Below are 17,349 nucleotides of genomic sequence, written 5' to 3' on the forward strand. Positions count from 1 at the left end.
TTGTTATGCTATGTTTTGTTATGCTATGCTATGTTTTGTTGTGTTTTGTTATGCTATGCTATGTTTTGTTATGCTATGTTCTGTTATGCTATGCTAAGCTTTGTTTTGTTTTGTTATGCTATGCTATGTTGTGTTGTGTTTTGTTATGCTATTATGTTTTGTTATGCTATGCTTTGTTTTATGTTATGTTATGTTTTGTTTTGTTATGCTATGCTATGCTTTGTTATGCTATGCTATGTTTTGTTATGCTATGCTATGTTTTGTTATGCTTTGTTTTGCTATGCTATGTTATGCTATGCTTTGTTTTGCTATGTTTTGTTTTGCTATGTTTTGTTTTGCTATGTTTTGCTTTGCTATGTTTTGCTATGTTTTGTTGCGCTTTTGCTATACTAGGCTATGTTTGGTTATACTATGCTATGTTTTGTTTTGCTATGCTTTGTTATGCTATGCTATGTTTTGTTATGCTATGTTTTGTTATGCTATGTTTTGTTATGCTATGCTATGTTTTGTTCTGCTATGGTTTGTTGTGTTTAGCTATGCTATGTTTTGTTTTGCTATGAGGTGAAGGTGGGTGAGGGGGTGTGAGGGTGAGGGGGTGTGAGGGGTTGGAGGGTGAGGGGGTGTGAGGGGGTGGAGGGTGAGGGGGTGTGAGGGGGTGGAGGGTGAGGGAGGGTGAGGGTGGTGAGGGTGAGGGGGGTGGGTGGCTGAGAGGGTGGGTGAGAGGGGGTGAGGGGGGTGGGGGTGAGGGGTGTGAGGGTGTGAGGGTGAGGGGGTGTGAGGGTGAGAGGGGGTGTGAGGGTGAGATGAGGTGAGGGGGAGGTGAGGGGAGGGGAGGGGAGGGGAGGTGAGGGTGAGGGTGTGTGAGGGTGAGAGGGTGAGTGAGGGTGGGTGAGGGTGTGTGAGGGTGGGTGAGGGTGTGTGAGGGTGTGTGAGGATGAGGGGGTGTGACGGTGAGAGGGTGTGAGGGTGAGAGGGTGTGTGAGGGTGAGAGGGTGTGTGAGGGTGAGAGGGTGTGTGAGTGTGTGAGGGTGAGAGGGTGAGTGAGGGTGGGTGAGGGTGTGTGATCCAAATGGAAAAGCATATTCTTACGCTACCTCACTATCTCTAATTCTCATATTATCCCTTACGGCTTTAAACTCTCCACCACATCATCCTCATCCTTCCCAGGCGAAGTAGTGATCTCCATCTTCAAATCCGGAACCATACTCATCCAAGCGTCTGAGAACCATCTTGACTCCTTTGAACAACACTTTTGTAAGTTTTCCCAAACACTCACTCAATCCCTAAACCCCCCCATCTCACCCCCGCTGCCCTCTTCACCTCCTCCCATCACATCGCAGACCCCCTCACTTCTTCTCCCTGATTTATCCCAACTCATTTCGCCTTCTTCACCATTAATTTCTCCCTCCCCCCATCTCCTCTTCCAGACCATCCCTCTCCCTCTCTTACTCTCAACACCGTTACTCCCTCACATCCTCAAATGACTTCCCCCACTGTCATCTCCAGTATGAGCTCTGATCCACCACTCCCCCACCCCATTCTATCCCCTCTCTCTATCTCCCCCCCACACACTCTAAATGACAATTTACACCCCATTATATCCCCTCTCGGTTTTCCCCCCTCCTCCCCCTCCCTCAACCAAACAGACTACTCTCAATCTCTACTCACCTCTCTCGCTCTCAACATTATAACGTGCTACGACTCCCTTATCTCACAATCTTCTTATGTTCATGCCCCACCCCCCTTCTCTACCTCCGATTCTCCTTCCCCCCTCCTTGAATCCTTCACCCCCTCTAATTCCCTGGCTACCCACACACCTCCCCTTGCTCCCCTATCAATACCTAATGCTCTTAGCTCTATCTCACCTGTCTCTCCTCTCACCCCCTTCTCCCACATCCCTCCCCCATACACCTCACCACTCACTCCTTCTATGACGCCTCCTACATCCCCCACTCACCCCTGGTCCCCCCGCTTCTAACTACAAGCTCTCTCCCACACTCCTCCCACCCCTCAACTGCCTTACCAACTCTCCCTCTGCCCCTTACCTCCTGGTTCCCCCACGCTCCCTTAATTACCCCCCTCCCATGCACCTTCCCCCCTTAACTCTCTCCTCACCTCTCCCACCACCATGTACCCCCCGATTCTACCCCCCTCTTTACACACTCCAACTCCCTCACTCCTCCCTCCCTACGACTCTCATACCTTCCGTCCCTCTGGCTCACATCCCCACACCCCCTTAGCAGCCACCTGTTACCCTCCACAACCACCTCCTCTCACTTCCCTACTATCTCCGATTACCCTCAATCCAACTGGTTCACCTCTTCCTACTTCCCCGATGCCACCTTCTCCTAACTGTCAGCCTGAAGAGTACAAGTTCTCCACATTCTCATCATGTCCACTTCTGCCCCACAAAAATGATATCCCCGCACATTTTAATACCACCCCCCTCCCCCCTCCAGGTTTTCCCCCCCATCCTCCTCACCGTCCCCCTCCACCACCCAACCCCAGCATTGTCATCCTCCCAATAAATACAGACTCACCTCTCATATCTAACCTCACATCGGCACCCCCCAATATTGAACTGGTCATCACATCCCTAGTTTTAGAACTCTCCTCCCTCAGAAACGAGATCTCCCTCCTTACCAAAACCATCTCCTCACACATTGACACTCTCTACAACACTTCCACTTTCTGTCCTCTTAACACGCTTACCTACAGCAACACGCCCCCCCACTCCATTATTGACACAACCAGTCCCATTCACACCCATCCTTCCCAAATTATCCCGCCCGACTTGGACATAAGGCCCTCACCGCAGCATCCTGGTACTCACCCACCATCCGTAGAGAGTAACTTATCTACTAACGCTCCCATCTCGCTCTCCCCACCCTTGCCCACCACTCCACTGATTCATCAATCTAATATCCCAGTACTCTTAGGAACTAGCAGATTCCCCCCTCCTTTGACCTCCCCGAGACCTCCCCAACAACTTAGACCTATCCCCCCCTGTCCTCCCTCACAATCACCCGAACCAAATCCCCTATGTTGCATGCTGATCAACTGCCGCTCCGCCTCATGCCATGCCACTGAGATTGCTGAAACCATTCTCAGCGAAGACATTGACATCGCTTTCTTAACTGAAACCTGGCTCACCGCCCACTCTACCCCCATCCTTGACTTACTTATTCCCCCTGGCTATTCTATCATTAGGAAAGATAGAATTGAACAAACATGAGGTGGACTTGCCCTAATTTTCAAAACTGAACTTATCATCTCACTTGTCCCCCTTCAAGATCCTTCATCCTTTGAATACCTCTGCGCCGATCTCACGATACCTGACTCCCCCACCATCCGGCTGCACTCGATCTACCACCCCCCTGGTAATAACATCCCCTTTACGGAAGAGATGACTGATCTTATTATCCAAGCGTCACTCTCACACTCTAACAATCTCTTTCTCGGTGACTACAACATCCATTGGAACAAAAAGGATGACCCTGCGGTCATCATATTCAATGACACCATAGATGTCACCAATTTGACCCAAATCTGCCATTCTCCTACCCATAACAAAGGTGCCACCCTTGATGCTATCATGACCAGCAATGATCTGGCCTCCCTATCTAACATACTTCCGGTTGACTGGTCTGACCACTACCTAATCCTTTTTACCATGAATAGACCCGTTTCTCGCAGCACCCCCACCATTATTTTACCTAAAAAACCCACACGCAACCTTCACCTCATTCCCCCTGGACAATTGAAATCGACAATTAAGAACCACTTACTTCTTCCTCCACTCTCTGATAGCACCAACGATCTAACCAACCACTATAATAACTCTATTCGTGAAGCCCTCGAATAAATTGCTCCAATCAAATTCAAACAACAAAAAAATATCCCTCCTAAGTCTTGGTTCAATACCGATCTAAATAATCAAAGACGATCCCTTAGACATTCTGAAAGGGGCTGGAGGAAGCATCCGACCGTTGAAAATCTGGCTCTACTTAGAGCCGCTAGAGCCCAATACAAAAAACATATCTTCAATGAAAAAGCCTCCTTTCTCCGGACTCAGCTTGATCAGGCGAGAAACCGCCCGAGAGAACTCTTTAACATTGTAAAAAAACAAACTTCCACTGGCCCTCCCAAAATTTTAGCCTCTACCGACAGATGTGAAGAAATCGCTAGATTCTTTACTGACAAAATCAACTTGATCGAACTATCATTCTCCTCTCTCCCGCTCTCACTCCAACCTCCCTCCACCCAACACACCCTCGCCCCATCCTCTAACTCGCCCTTGTTCTCTATATCAACTCCTCTCAACCCCTCTCAAGCCCTCCCGGCTCTCTCCCAACCTGGCCCCGTTCTGGAACTCATCACCCCAGCTAAAAACAATGCCTTGTGGAGTGACTTTAGTCCAGTTTCTGAATCTACGATCACTAATATCATTACCAAACTCAAACCTTCCTCCCACTCCAAAGATCCTCTTCCCGCACACCTGGTTCAAGAACTTAATTCTATCATCGCACCTATATGGACCAAAATCATCAACTCCTCTCTTTCCACTGGCTGCGTTCCCGCCTCTCTTCAACTTGGTCAAATCACACCTATTCTAAAAAATCCCACGACTGATCCTAATGACCTCAGCAACCTTCGCCCTATCTCTAACCTTCCATTCCTCTCTAAAGCCCTAGAGAAATGTGTCCTACTACAATTAGATAAACACATCATCACCTACAATCTACTTGATGTTTTCCAATCTGGCTTCAGAAAAGGATGTAGTACCGAAACTGCTATGCTAAACATTACTGACGACATCCATCGTTCACTAGATAGTGGGGAATCCTCAATACTAATCCTCCTTGACCTCTCTTCTGCTTTTGATACTGTACACCACCCCACCCTTCTCAACATTCTTAAAGCTCGATTTGGCCTTACAGGTAATGTTCTAAATTGGTTCTCCTCATTCCTTCATAACAGATCACAACAAATCAAGCTCAACCACTTCCTCTCTAAACCCCAACCCGTCTCACTCGGCGTCCCCCAAGGATCCATCCTCTCCCCAACCCTATTCAATCTGTTCATGGAACCACTCACTCTCATCCTCAAACAAGCCAATATCAGTTACCACCTCTATGCCGATGACACCCAACTATACTACAAGATCAAATCCCACAAAGACATACTTCACCTCAATAACACCTTGACTAAAGTTCAAACCTGGTTCCATCAAAACCATCTCAAACTTAACCCGAAAAAAACGGAAATAATACTGTTCTCCCCCAAAAACAACTCCCTTCCCATCCAACTCTGGATCAATGACATCAAAGCTCTTAACTGTTCACTCTTCACCTCTAATTCCGTTAAATTCCTAGGCATCAGTATTGACCAGAACCTCAATCTCATACCCCACATTAAAAATGCAGCAAAAAGTGCCCTTTTCACCCTTCTACAACTCAAGAAAATTAAACCATTTATACCAGCAGCCGACTTCAAGCTTGTTGTCCAATCGCTTGTCCTTTCTAGGATCGACTATGGTAACGCAACTCTGGCCGGCACACCTAAAATCCATCTCGCGCCGATCAAATCTGTCCTAAATCTAGCTGCAAGACTCATCTCCGACTGTAAAAAATTTGACCACATCTCCCCTACCCTCAAGATCCTCAATTGGCTCCCAATTGAAGGAAGATCCAACAAATAAGATCGCTTGCATCACACACAAGGCTCTCCACCAAAACACACCTTCTTACCTTTCAAACAAACTACACAAAGCAGGATGCTCCAGGTCCCTGAGAAGCACAAACTCCCTTGTCCTTATCCCTCCTAGACTCAAATGTCAAAAGACCCAATCCCGTGCTTTCTCTGGCAATGCTCCTACAATTTGGAACTCTCTCCCCAAAGATCTTCGCTGCAACCCCTCTTACTCTCTCTTCAAAAAAGAACTCAAAGTACTACTTCTCAACAAATACTGGGGTAAATAACGCAAGCTCTACAGATTTCACTTTCATTATGTAATTATGCTATATTATGTATATTGCTTCCATTACGTTTTTGCTTTTTGTTTCTTCCATTACGTATATTTTGCTTTTTGTTTCTCTATTTTTCGCACAAACATTTGTTGATTCTCACCTCCATGTAAAGCGCTCTGATACTCTTGGGTCCAGCAGCGCTATATAAAACCTTGAAAATAAAATACATAAATAAATGTGTGAGGGTGTGTGAGGATGAGGGGGTGTGACGGTGAGGGGGTGTGACGGTGAGAGGGTGTGAGGGTGAGAGGGTGTGTGTGAGGGTGAGAGGGTGTGTGAGGGTGAGAGGGTGTGTGAGGGTGAGAGGGTGTGTGAGGGTGTGTGAGGGTGAAAGGGTGAGTGAGGGTGAGGGTGGGTGAGGGTGCATGAGGGGGTGTGAGGGTGAGCGGGTGTGAGAGTGAGGGGGTGTGAGGGTGAGGAGGTGTGTGAGGGTGAGGTGGTGTGAGGGTGTGTGAGGGTGTGTGGGGGTGTGAGGGTGAGAGGGTTGTGAGGGTGAAGGGGTGGGTGAGGGTGTGGGGTGAGGAGGTGAGAGGGGGTGTGAGTGTGAGGGTGTGAGAGGGGTGAGAGGGTGAGTGAGTGAGGGTGAGGCTGTGTGAGGGGGTGTAAGGGTGAGGGGGTGTGAGGGTAAGGGTGTGGGTGTGAGGGGGTGAGTGAGGGTGAGGAGGTGTGGGGGTGTGAGGGGGTCTGGGGATGTGAGGGTGTGAGGGTGAGGGTGTGTGAGGGTGAGGATGCGGGGGTGTGAAGGGGTGTGGGGGTGAGAGGGTGTGTGAAGGTGAGAGGGTGTGTGAGGGTGAGAGGGTGTGTGAGAGGGTGTGTGAGGGTGAGAGGGTGTGTGAGGGTGAGAGGGTGTGTGAGGGTGAGGGTGAGTGAGGGTGAGGGTGAGTGAGGGTGAGAGGGTGAGTGAGGGTGAGTGAGGGTGTGTGAGGGTGAGTGAGGGTGAGGGTGGGTGAGGGTGTATGAGGGTGTGTGAGGGTGAGTGGGTGTGAGAGTGAGGGGGTGTGAGGGTGAGGAGGTGTGTGAGGGTGAGGAGGTGTGTGAGGGTGAGGAGGTGTGTGAGGGTGAGGTGGTGTGAGGTGGTGTGGGGTGTGAGGGGGTGTGGGGTGTGAGGGGGTGTGAGTGAGGGTGAGAGGGTTGTGAGGGTGAAGGGGTGGGTGAGGGTGTGGGGGTGTGAGGGTGAGGAGGTGAGAGGGGGTGTGAGGGTGAGGAGGTGAGAGGGTGTGCGAGGGTGAGAGTGTGTGTGAGAGGGATGAGAGGGTGTGAGAGGGGTGAGAGGGTGTGTGAGGGTGAGAGAGTGAGTGAGGGTGAGTGAGGGTGAGGCTGTGTGAGGGGGTGTAAAGGTAAGGGGGTGTGAGGGTAAGGGTGAGGGGTGTGGGTGTGAAGGGGTGAGGGGGTGTGAGGGGCTCTGGGGATGTGAGGGTGTGAGGGGGGTGAGGGTGGTGGGGGTGAGGGTGTATGAGGGTGAGGTTGGGTGAGGGTGGGTGAGAGGGTATGTGAGGGTGAAAGGGTGTGTGAGGGTGAGGGGGTGGGTGAGAGCGTGGGTGAGGGTGGGTGAGAGGATGAGTGAAGGTGAGTGAAGGTGAGTGAGGGGGTGTGAGGGTGTATGTGAGAGTGAGGGTGAGGGGTGTGAGGGTGAGGGGGTGTGAGGGAGGGTGAGGGGATGTGAGGGTGAGGGGATGTGAGGGTGAGGGGATGTGAGGGTGAGGGAGGGTGAGGGGATGTGAGGGGATGTGAGGGTGAGGGGATGTGAGGGTGAGGGGATGTGAGGGTGAGGGAGGTGAGGGTGAGAGGGTGTGTGAGGGTGAGAGGGTGAGAGGGTGAGTGAGGGTGTGTGAGGGTGTGTGAGGATGAGGGGGTGTGAGGGTGAGGGGGTGTGAGGGTGAGGGGGTGTGAGGGTGAGGGGGTGTGAGGGTGAGGGGGTGTGAGGGTGAGAGGGGTGGGAGGGTGAGGAGGTGTGTGAGGGTGAGGGTGTGAGGGTTTGTGAGGGTGAGGGTGTGTGAGGGTGAGGTAGGGTGAGAGGGCGTGTGAGGGTGAGGTAGGGTGAGAGGGCGTGTGAGGGTGAGAGGGTGTGTGAGGGTGAAAGGGTGTGAGGTGAAAGGGTGTGTGAGGGTGAAAGGCTGTGTGAGGGTGGGTGAGGTTGAGAGGGTGGGTGAGGGTGAGAGGGTGGGTGAGAGGGGGGTGAGGGTGTGAGGGAGGGTGAGGGGAGGTGAGGGGGTGAGGGTGAGGAGGTGTGTGAGGGTGAGGGGGTGTGAGGGTGAGGGGGTGTGAGGGTGAGGGGGTGTGAGGGTGTGAGGGGGGTGAGGGTGGTGGGGGTGAGGGTGTATGAGGGTGAGGTTGGGTGAGGGTGGGTGAGAGGGTATGTGAGGGTGAAAGGGTGTGTGAGGGTGAGGGGGTGGGTGAGAGCGTGGGTGAGGGTGGGGTGAGAGGATGAGTGAAGGTGAGTGAAGGTGAGTGAGGGGGTGTGAGGGTGTATGTGAGAGTGAGGGTGAGGGGTGTGAGGGTGAGGGGGTGTGAGGGAGGGTGAGGGGATGTGAGGGTGAGGGGATGTGAGGGTGAGGGGATGTGAGGGTGAGGGGATGTGAGGGGATGTGAGGGTGAGGGGATGTGAGGGTGAGGGATGTGAGGGTGAGGGATGTGAGGGTGAGGGGTTGTGAGGGTGAGGGAGGTGAGGGTGAGAGGGTGTGTGAGGGTGAGAGGGTGAGAGGGTGAGAGGGTGAGGGGTGAGTGAGGGTGTGTGAGAGTGTGTGAGGATGAGGGGGTGTGAGGGTGAGGGGGTGTGAGGGTGAGGGGGTGTGAGGGTGAGGGGGTGTGAGGGTGAGAGGGGTGGAGGGTGAGGGAGGTGTGTGAGGGTGAGGGTGTGAGGGTTTGTGAGGGTAAGGGTGTGTGAGGGTGAGGTAGGGTGAGAGGGCGTGTGAGGGTGAGGTAGGGTGAGAGGGCGTGTGAGGGTGAGAGGGTGTGTGAGGGTGAAAGGGTGTGAGGGTGAAAGGGTGTGTGAGGGTGAAAGGCTGTGTGAGGGTGGGTGAGGTTGAGAGGGTGGGTGAGGGTGAGAGGGTGGGTGAGAGGCGGGTGAGGGTGTGAGGGAGGGTGAGGGGAGGTGAGGGGGTGAGGGTGAGGAGGTGTGTGAGGGTGAGGGGGTGTGAGGGTGAGGGGGTGTGAGGGTGAGGAGGTGTGTGAGGGTGAGGGGGTGAGGTGGGTGAGGGGGTGTGAGGGTGAGGGTGTGTTGGGGTGAGAGGGGTGAGGGTGAGAGGGTTGTGAGGGTGAGGGGGTGAGGGTGTGAAGGTGAGGGTGTGAAGGTGAGGGTGTGGGGGTGAGGGGGTGTGAGGGTGTGTGAGGGTGTGTGAGGGTGTGTGAGGGTGTGTGAGGGTGTGTGAGGGTGTGTGAGGGTGGGAGGGTGTGTGAGGGTGTGTGAGGGTGTGTGAGGGTGTGTGAGGGTGTGTGAGGGTGGGAGGGTGTGTGAGGGTCCGAAGTGAATGGTGGCAGGGCAAACATCATAAGACAGAGAGAAGAGACTGCTTGGTGACTGCGTTGGTCAGTTTCAGAATCAGGAGGGGCAGAGTCAGCACAGTCTGTGAGGGATCAACATGTCTAGAGGCAAAGCATAGCGGATGTAGCATTGCAGCTAGCAAGTCGAGTGTTTTCAAGCTGAGGGTCTCTAGAGAGATGGCAACACAGCAACAGCATTTGAGGAGCAAGGCTACTGTAAACATGCACGGTGGGCTTTCACTTTGGTCCAGAAAAAAAACCGAGAAAGGTGCAAAGAACGCAGAACAAAACACGGCTTCCCCGCGAAATGAATGCAAAAAAAAAAAACAAGTTCTCCGCATTGCTGTGGCGGGGGAGCGGGAGTGTATTCCTTTGAAGTCTGATGGGGCGGCGGGGGAGCGGCTTGGGAGCGGATTCCTCTGAAGTCTGATGCCGAGGCTCAGACAAATGGTGGTGTGCGAGCGGATTCTCTTGGAGTCTGATGCAGAGGCCGATGGTGTTTGATGTGCACGCGCCTGCGTCACACGCCTGCCTCACATGAACTGTACGCGATCCGCAGGCCAGGTAGACTTTTCGGACTGCTTACTATAATCTCGCCTATTCAATCCCTAACGGGATAGAATAGTCGAGACCTAACAATCCCTGACGGGATAGAATAGTCGAGACCTAAAAATGAAGAAGGCTGAAATGGCTAGGCAAACTGTCAAATGGGACACCTCTGTGGCACAAGGTTCAGGTGGCTCAGGTTGCGAGACTGGTTGGTATTACATCCTGGGATCTCATCATGATATCTCACTTGGGTGATGTGTGGGAAGATGTGCACATCAATTTGCTTGAAGAACTCGCCCTGACCACCTGCAGAGATCCCACATTTTCAGATATCTCCAGCTGTCATACAATCTCTACAAATAATGACCATTTGAAAGATATCCCCACATTAACCCTCATGTAGCCAAATTTATGTCAGAACCTCTGCGGTGCAAGGGAATTTCCAGACGGATTAGGCCACTGGTCCTTCCCTCCTCAGACACACTGAGCAAGATAAAGGCAGCCTGGGAGCATGACTTGGGCAAGCTATACAAGGAGTGACAGGAGGCATGCAATATAACCTGCACAGTATGTACTATAGCACTGATTGGGTATAGAAGATGGGAAGAGTCAGTAGCCCAGACTGCCCCAGGATATGAAATCCTACTAGCCACATTTTATGACATGATCCGGAAGTGACGACGTATCTAATTATAATGACAACTGGTACACAATACATAGACCAGAACCGTACACACGCCTTATACCCTCGATCATAATGTTGCCCTCATGGGTATGATGGAAGGCTGGTCATTCTCCAGGCTGCAGAGAAGGTTTGTGGGGTTTGGCTTTTTGATTTCGAAGAGGGATACTGCATTCCACTGAAGTCAGACTGAACCTCCCTCTTTGAAGGAATGGAGAAGCATGGACAAGGGTATGGCGGCAGAGCAGGCAGTGCATAACTGGAGAAGATGTGAAAAGAAATATAGGTATATTTATGTCTTGTGGACTTCTGGTCATCGTTTGATATAACTTTGTCTGTGGCCCTTGGGGCCTACTGTACTCTCATTATGCATGCACAACAACAAAAATCTCGAAAGATACAACTGCTGAATCGGTCTTGAAGTATAGGGTTCATTTTGATCTAGGTCATTGTGATATTTTGTCATTAAAATTAATAAATTATATTTTAAATGAGAAAGTGACAATTATGAGTAGGGTGTAGCAATAACCATTTGACAGAGTTCTAAAGTACTTTTTCCCCTTTGACAACTTCCTAGTAGAGAACTACAAACAGCTGTGCTTGCTACTACAGAGAAACATTCATCACACGTGCTGCTCTAATTAAAGCAGAACAACACTTGAAACACATCCCCCTTCCTGTTCTCTTAATGACAGGAACATTAATTAGTTCTCACAGGGCTCTGATTGACAGCTGCACATTTCAATTAGCAATCAAACTGTGTCATGAAAAATGTGATTAAAGTCCGTTTCACTAATGCCTACCTGAGTGAAGTTGATAGTAAAAATGGCATGGGACCGGCTGCTGACGTCATTCATGCCAGTCGCAGCCGTGGTGCGATTGATGTTTCCTGCATCCATAAGCTCTTCAACATCCCCGTAGTTCTGAACTAAGTGCTTGGACAAATCTGCAAGTCACATAGGAAATGTAAAACTTCGAAAACGTTGTTAACTTTCTTTAAAATGGCACGTTTATAGCAACGTCAGCATACATAAAACAGAAGTCAGACACAAAACCATATGGCAGCACAAGCTATCCTCTGATTAGCTTATTTTTTGTAGTTTTTTGGGTGGCGGATATGCACTAGCACTACATAAATTTCCTGGTGACCACTATACATTGCACAGACGGCAATGTCAACTGAGTAGTTAGGGTAAGGTTTGCTTTCCACTGAAAAGGCATTTTCTGGTTTGCTAATGAGTTTGGCGTTGTTCGACGAATCGATACATTTAATCAAACAGCATTAGTCTCTTTTTTTTCGGAATGTGTGTGTTTGAGACTCGAAAGTTGTGGTGGGGTGAAAAAAAATCGTTTTCAATGTCAATTGACAGGAATTTTAGCTCTCCGTTACGGCAAAAACTGCTGCACAAAAGTAAACCAAACCGGGGAAGAATTCACATATCAGAGCTTTATTCTAACGAGGGTATTTTTAAGTCTGGCCTTTGAGGTAGCTTCAGCTATCGCGCCATGCTATTCATTTTCCCACAAAAAACATATAAAAAATACATAACGCAGAGATGTTTTGTTAGTCAGCTTCATCCATTAACTTTTACATTTTGACAAGGGGTCAGCCCACTTTACCCACTGGCTCCCTTCACACTGCAAAAAAGCCAGTGCAGATTGTTCACATGGTCCTAAAAGTACTTCCTTTCTTTTTAGTGATCAAACTGAACATTTATTTTATTTCTTATACTAACTTAAATCCTGGCTAATTCTTCGACTCATTTTATTTTTATTTTTAAAGTGTGTTTTAAAATGTTTAAGTGAAATTGTAGCATTCTAGCTGCCTGCAATTTGAGTGCTTGGTTAGGTGAGGATTTATTCTTGGATATTTCAAAAATAATAAAAGGCCTGGCTCAACTGAATGCTTATTCAAAGACATCACTAGTAAAACAGCTGCATCGGTGAATATTTTTTTTATTTACATTTTTCAGTAAATGCGTATAGTTTAAGTGGCAGCTTGTTTTCTTTTTTCCTTCATGTTTTTGGTGCGTAAGCTCATAATAAAAATGAAAAAATTAAGAGCAATGGCCAGAATTACTGGCTATGCCAATGCTTATTTAGTTTTCCTACAGAAAGCTTTAGCTGTCTGCATTACCAGAACTAAACAATTATTTTTAAAAAGCACATTAAACAGGAAATGAAATGAAAAATTATATTTATATAGCGCGTACATACCCGGAGGCCTCGCAGCGCTTAAACTGGTTACTGTGGCGAGGGCCGGGGTAGTTAACACGCTTTTACAAACAGATGTGTCTTCAAAGCTTTCCTGAAAGCCATCCGGTTGTGGTTCTCCCTGAGATTCGGCGGAAGAGAGTTCCACATTCTCGCCGCAATATGTGAAAATGCCCGGCCTCCCCAGAGGGCTTTATTAATTTTGGTTGTGGCGGCTAGATGCAAAGCACTGGACCGGAGGGTTCTCGAAGGAGTGTAAGGTACAACCAGAGGGAGCAAGATGGCAGGGCCTGTTAGGTGGAAGGCTTTATGTACAATACACATGGCCTTGAAGTGTATTCTAGCAGCTACTGGAAGCCAGTGAAGTTCTTTTAGGGCCTTCTTGGCTGACTGCCAACGGGGAATGTTGAACAGTAGTCGGGCAGCGCAATTTTGCGTAACTTGGAGTCTGTTGGTCACTGCTACCGGGGCTCCTAGGTATAACGCATTTCCATAATCCAGGCGGGAGAGTATCAGGGCCTGAACCATGATTCTCCTCGCCTGAAAAGGAAGCAAAGGGAGCACCTTCCGGAGCATTCTCATTAGTCCGACACAAGTAGAGGCCGTTTTGGTGGCCTGTACAGAGAAGTCTAGTGCTTTGTCGAGCCAGACTCCAAGACTCTTTATGTGGGGTTCAGGGGAAGGAGGGGAGCCAAGACAGGCGGGCCAGATGGAAATCAAGGTGGTCGGTGCATGATTGCCCAGCAGCATAATCTCGGTCTTCTCCCCATTGAGTCTGAGAAAAGAAGATTGCATCTACTTGGCTACAGCCTCTAGACAGGGTCCCAAGGTGTTAGATGATCCCTCCGGGTGATCTAGAGAGACCACCAGTTGGGTATCGTCCGCGTAGGTGACAATACGCACACCAAAGGGATGGACTAACCCTGCTAGAGGGCTCATGTAGACATTAAAGAGCGTGGGGCTCAGGGCCGAGCCCTGAGAGACCCCACAGCTAAGTGGTTGTTTAGAGGATACTACCTCACCCTCAAACACCTGGAAGAAGCGCTCATCCAGGAAGGAGGTCAGCCATTCCAGGGCCGCGCCCGACACGCCCATACCCTCTAGACGATGTAATAATGTGGCATGATTAACCGTGTCGAACGCGGTGCTGAGATCTAACAATATAATGGCTGCTTTCCCTCCCCGGTCCAGCACAGATCTGGTTTCTTCCGTTGCGGCTAATAAAGCAGTTTCGGTTCCGTGTTGGGGGTGGAATCCCGTCTGGGAGGCACATAGCAGATTATTAGATTCTAAATAATCTACTAAAATGTTGTTGATGTGCCTCTCCAACAGCTTGCTCATCCAGGGGAGTAAGGAGATTGGGCGAAAGTTGGCCAAGTTGTTCTGGTCTAAGGTAGGCTTCTTTAGAAGGGCCTTAAACATCGCACACTTCCACTGGACTGGGACCGAGCTGGAAGTGATGGAAGAGTTAAGGACATCTAAAATGACAGGGCGAATGTCCTCGATGACTATGAAAAGGGTCTGTGGGGGTGCTGGGTCATTGGGGGAACCCGAGATGACTTTGGGAAGTATTTTATCCAATGAAATGGGATCTAAAAGAGGGAACTCATCAAGCGAACAGGAAACAGAGGAGTCCAGCTTGATGACTGTGGTGGTATCCAGATCCTTTACACCAGTGGGAAAAGAGGAGTAAATAGCCTGAATCTTCTGAGAGAAGAAGGTTGCTAGGTTGTTACATCGGGCCAGCGCATCGACCGAAGACAGACGCTCAGGGGGAGGAGAGATTAGCGACTTAGCAATTTTAAAAATTTCTTTGGGAGAGTTTGCAGCTAGATTAATTTTGGAGTCATAGAATTGGATTTGTGCAGCTTTCAATTCATTCTTATATGATTTGATAGCGGCTCTATACTCTGCTTTCTTGGATTGCGAGTATTCTCGCCTCCAAGCTCTCTCCAGTTTACGGCATAATTGTTTCATGGTTCTCAGGGCAGAGGAGTACCACGGGGCTACTTTAGATCGTTTTATAGAGTGCAAGGATTTTTTCGGGAGAACCTGATCAAGGGTGTTGAGAATCCAATTGTCATAGTCGGTGGTGGCTGTACCGGGGTTCGTCGATTTCGCAGGTAGATGATCAATAAGAGCCGATTCCCACTTGGAGAGAGAGTGCAGGCTTTGGATCAGTCCCTTTCAGCCACTGACTTTAATTGATTTTTCTCAGTTTGTCATTGTTTTACTTGGCTGTCCATCAAGATCAAAGATTTTGTGGATGATTACATTGTTCCATTTGTGTTCCCATTATGTTACGGTGAAAAACCAACAAGAAGTCCATTTGTTACAGGTCAAAGTACAGTGTTTAAGCTGCCACAGTCAGGCTATACAGGATAGACCTGAAGCCATGTTTACACTGCCACTGTAGTCGATGGCACAATAGGTGTTACAGTCACCTACTGCCATTTAACTCGCAGGCCCTGGGTACATTTTGTATCATATACTAGGCACTTATAGACAAGTTAAATATACCAACGAGGACTATGTAAATTCAACTATGTTTAACGGGGGAGCACATGTACTTGACTATTGGTTAGCAGGGTTAGCATGCACAGCTTTAATAGCAGCAAAAATATAGGGTCTATAAAAAGGCGGAAAACGCAGGGACCATACAGAAAAGTTGGATTCCTACAGTGTTATTATACGACCCGTACATTCTCTTGCTAGCCAAAACTACTAAATACTAAATTATTAACAACCATCCCTCTTAAATAATTTCCTTAATATATAAACCATCCACTTTCTACTCCCACTAGCGCTAAGCATTTATAAACTAAACCATTCTTTATCTCAATACAAACACTATTAAACCAATTACTAGACCCTTACACTATTAGTTCAAGCATACTACATAACTACCAATGTCAGACTGTCAAATCTTTTTATTTATATACATCTTACCTTACTGGTTTCCAATATCTAATCACTGTTCTTTCTGAATATTTTTGCACTACCTTTCAGAAACGTACCCTTTCTTCATAATTGTTTTCATCCCACTCATATCAATGCACGCAATGCATATACCAAATGACATACCGTCTGTAGGAAAATAAGGTTCTGTTGCAGTACCCCCCACCCCACTTTTTTGTCTGGTATCTGATGCAACTTTGACTGAATGTGCACCGGGTTCCTGCTAATCAGGCTCCCAGTGCCTGTGTTCTTTCCCAAAACTGTACCTTTGTTTCCACAATTGGCACACCTCTAAGCCCCTTGTAATAGGTACCAGTGGTACCAAGGGCATTGTGACCAGAGAAAGTCTCAAAAGGCTGCAGCATGTATTGTGCCACCCTAAGAGACCCCTCACCAAATACATACACATTGCCACTGCAGCCTACATGTTTTGGTTCAGCTAAAATTGAAGAGTCTACCTGGTACACATCCCTGTGTGCCAGGCCTGCCTGCACCGCAAGAGGCATAGACAAGGCACCCCTACAACAGGGCATACAGCCCTAAGGCAGGGTGCACTAAACCTCATGAGCAGACATGAGCAGATATGCCTCTATCGTGTCTAAGTCCATTCTTAGGCTTTATAAGTGCATAGTGAAGCCATACTGAGTACACAGGCTTGGAGTATGTCAATAACAACTACACGGCTCCATGACAGCTTCACTGAATCCCAAGATGTTTGGTACCAAGCATCTCAATTATTGAGCCAACACTGATTCCAATGTTGGATTCATTAATAAAGGCACTCAGAAGGCACCTAAGAGGTGCCCCCTGAAAACCTACATAACCGCTAGCGTGTAGCTAACTGGTCTGCCTCAGCCTGCCACTTCCATTATACAGAAACAAAGGTCCTTAGCTTATGTAAGATCAGGAGGATAATGAAATATAGGCCATAGCAGGTAACTATATTTGACCACTGTCCAACCGGAGAGGGTTTTTATTTTTCAATCAATGTAAACAGGATAGAACAAAGTGGTTGTAAGGCACAGTCCTGTACCATACTGGAGGGAAAAACAAAACATAAAGGGGAGTTACAGCCAAAACACGAGCATTGTTGGCCACTTTTAAATCAGTGTCAAATTAAAGTATTGCCAAAAAAGTGCTAAACACAACAAGATTACAAATAATAGTAGGGTTGTGAAAACACTGTAACAAGTCGACGTTTCGATCCCTTATGCTCTATATTAGTGGGACCATCATCAGGACTGACAATAACATTTGCCTGCCTGGCACAATTTTAATACAACCGCCTGTTTGAGGAGGAAGAGGGGAGAGAAAACAAAGGGAAAAACCAGCCAATGGCTGAGTTAGGACCTGGCTGACAGTTTAACACCACTGCAAGTTACTTGTATTTTATACAACTGACATGTCCTCGGAATCGACTTAACGTGCTCTACTTAT

The 17,349-nt window shown here is 48.6% G+C and overlaps 1 protein-coding gene across 2 annotated transcripts in view; it reads right to left on the reverse strand.

Moving 5' to 3' along the window:
• The window catches only part of KIF16B (kinesin family member 16B), a 1,655,522-nt gene that overhangs the window by 1,270,232 nt on the left and 367,941 nt on the right, over positions 1–17,349 (reverse strand). For both annotated transcript variants that reach the window (XM_078649578.1, XM_078649577.1), the window contains exon 7: positions 11,544–11,686. In XM_078649578.1, the coding sequence (XP_078505704.1) occupies positions 11,544–11,686 (143 nt within the window). The remainder of the gene's footprint in view (positions 1–11,543; positions 11,687–17,349) is intronic.

The sequence above is a fragment of the Lissotriton helveticus genome, chromosome 6 (genome assembly GCF_964261635.1).
Source record: "Lissotriton helveticus chromosome 6, aLisHel1.1, whole genome shotgun sequence".
Classification (NCBI taxonomy): domain Eukaryota; kingdom Metazoa; phylum Chordata; class Amphibia; order Caudata; family Salamandridae; genus Lissotriton; species Lissotriton helveticus.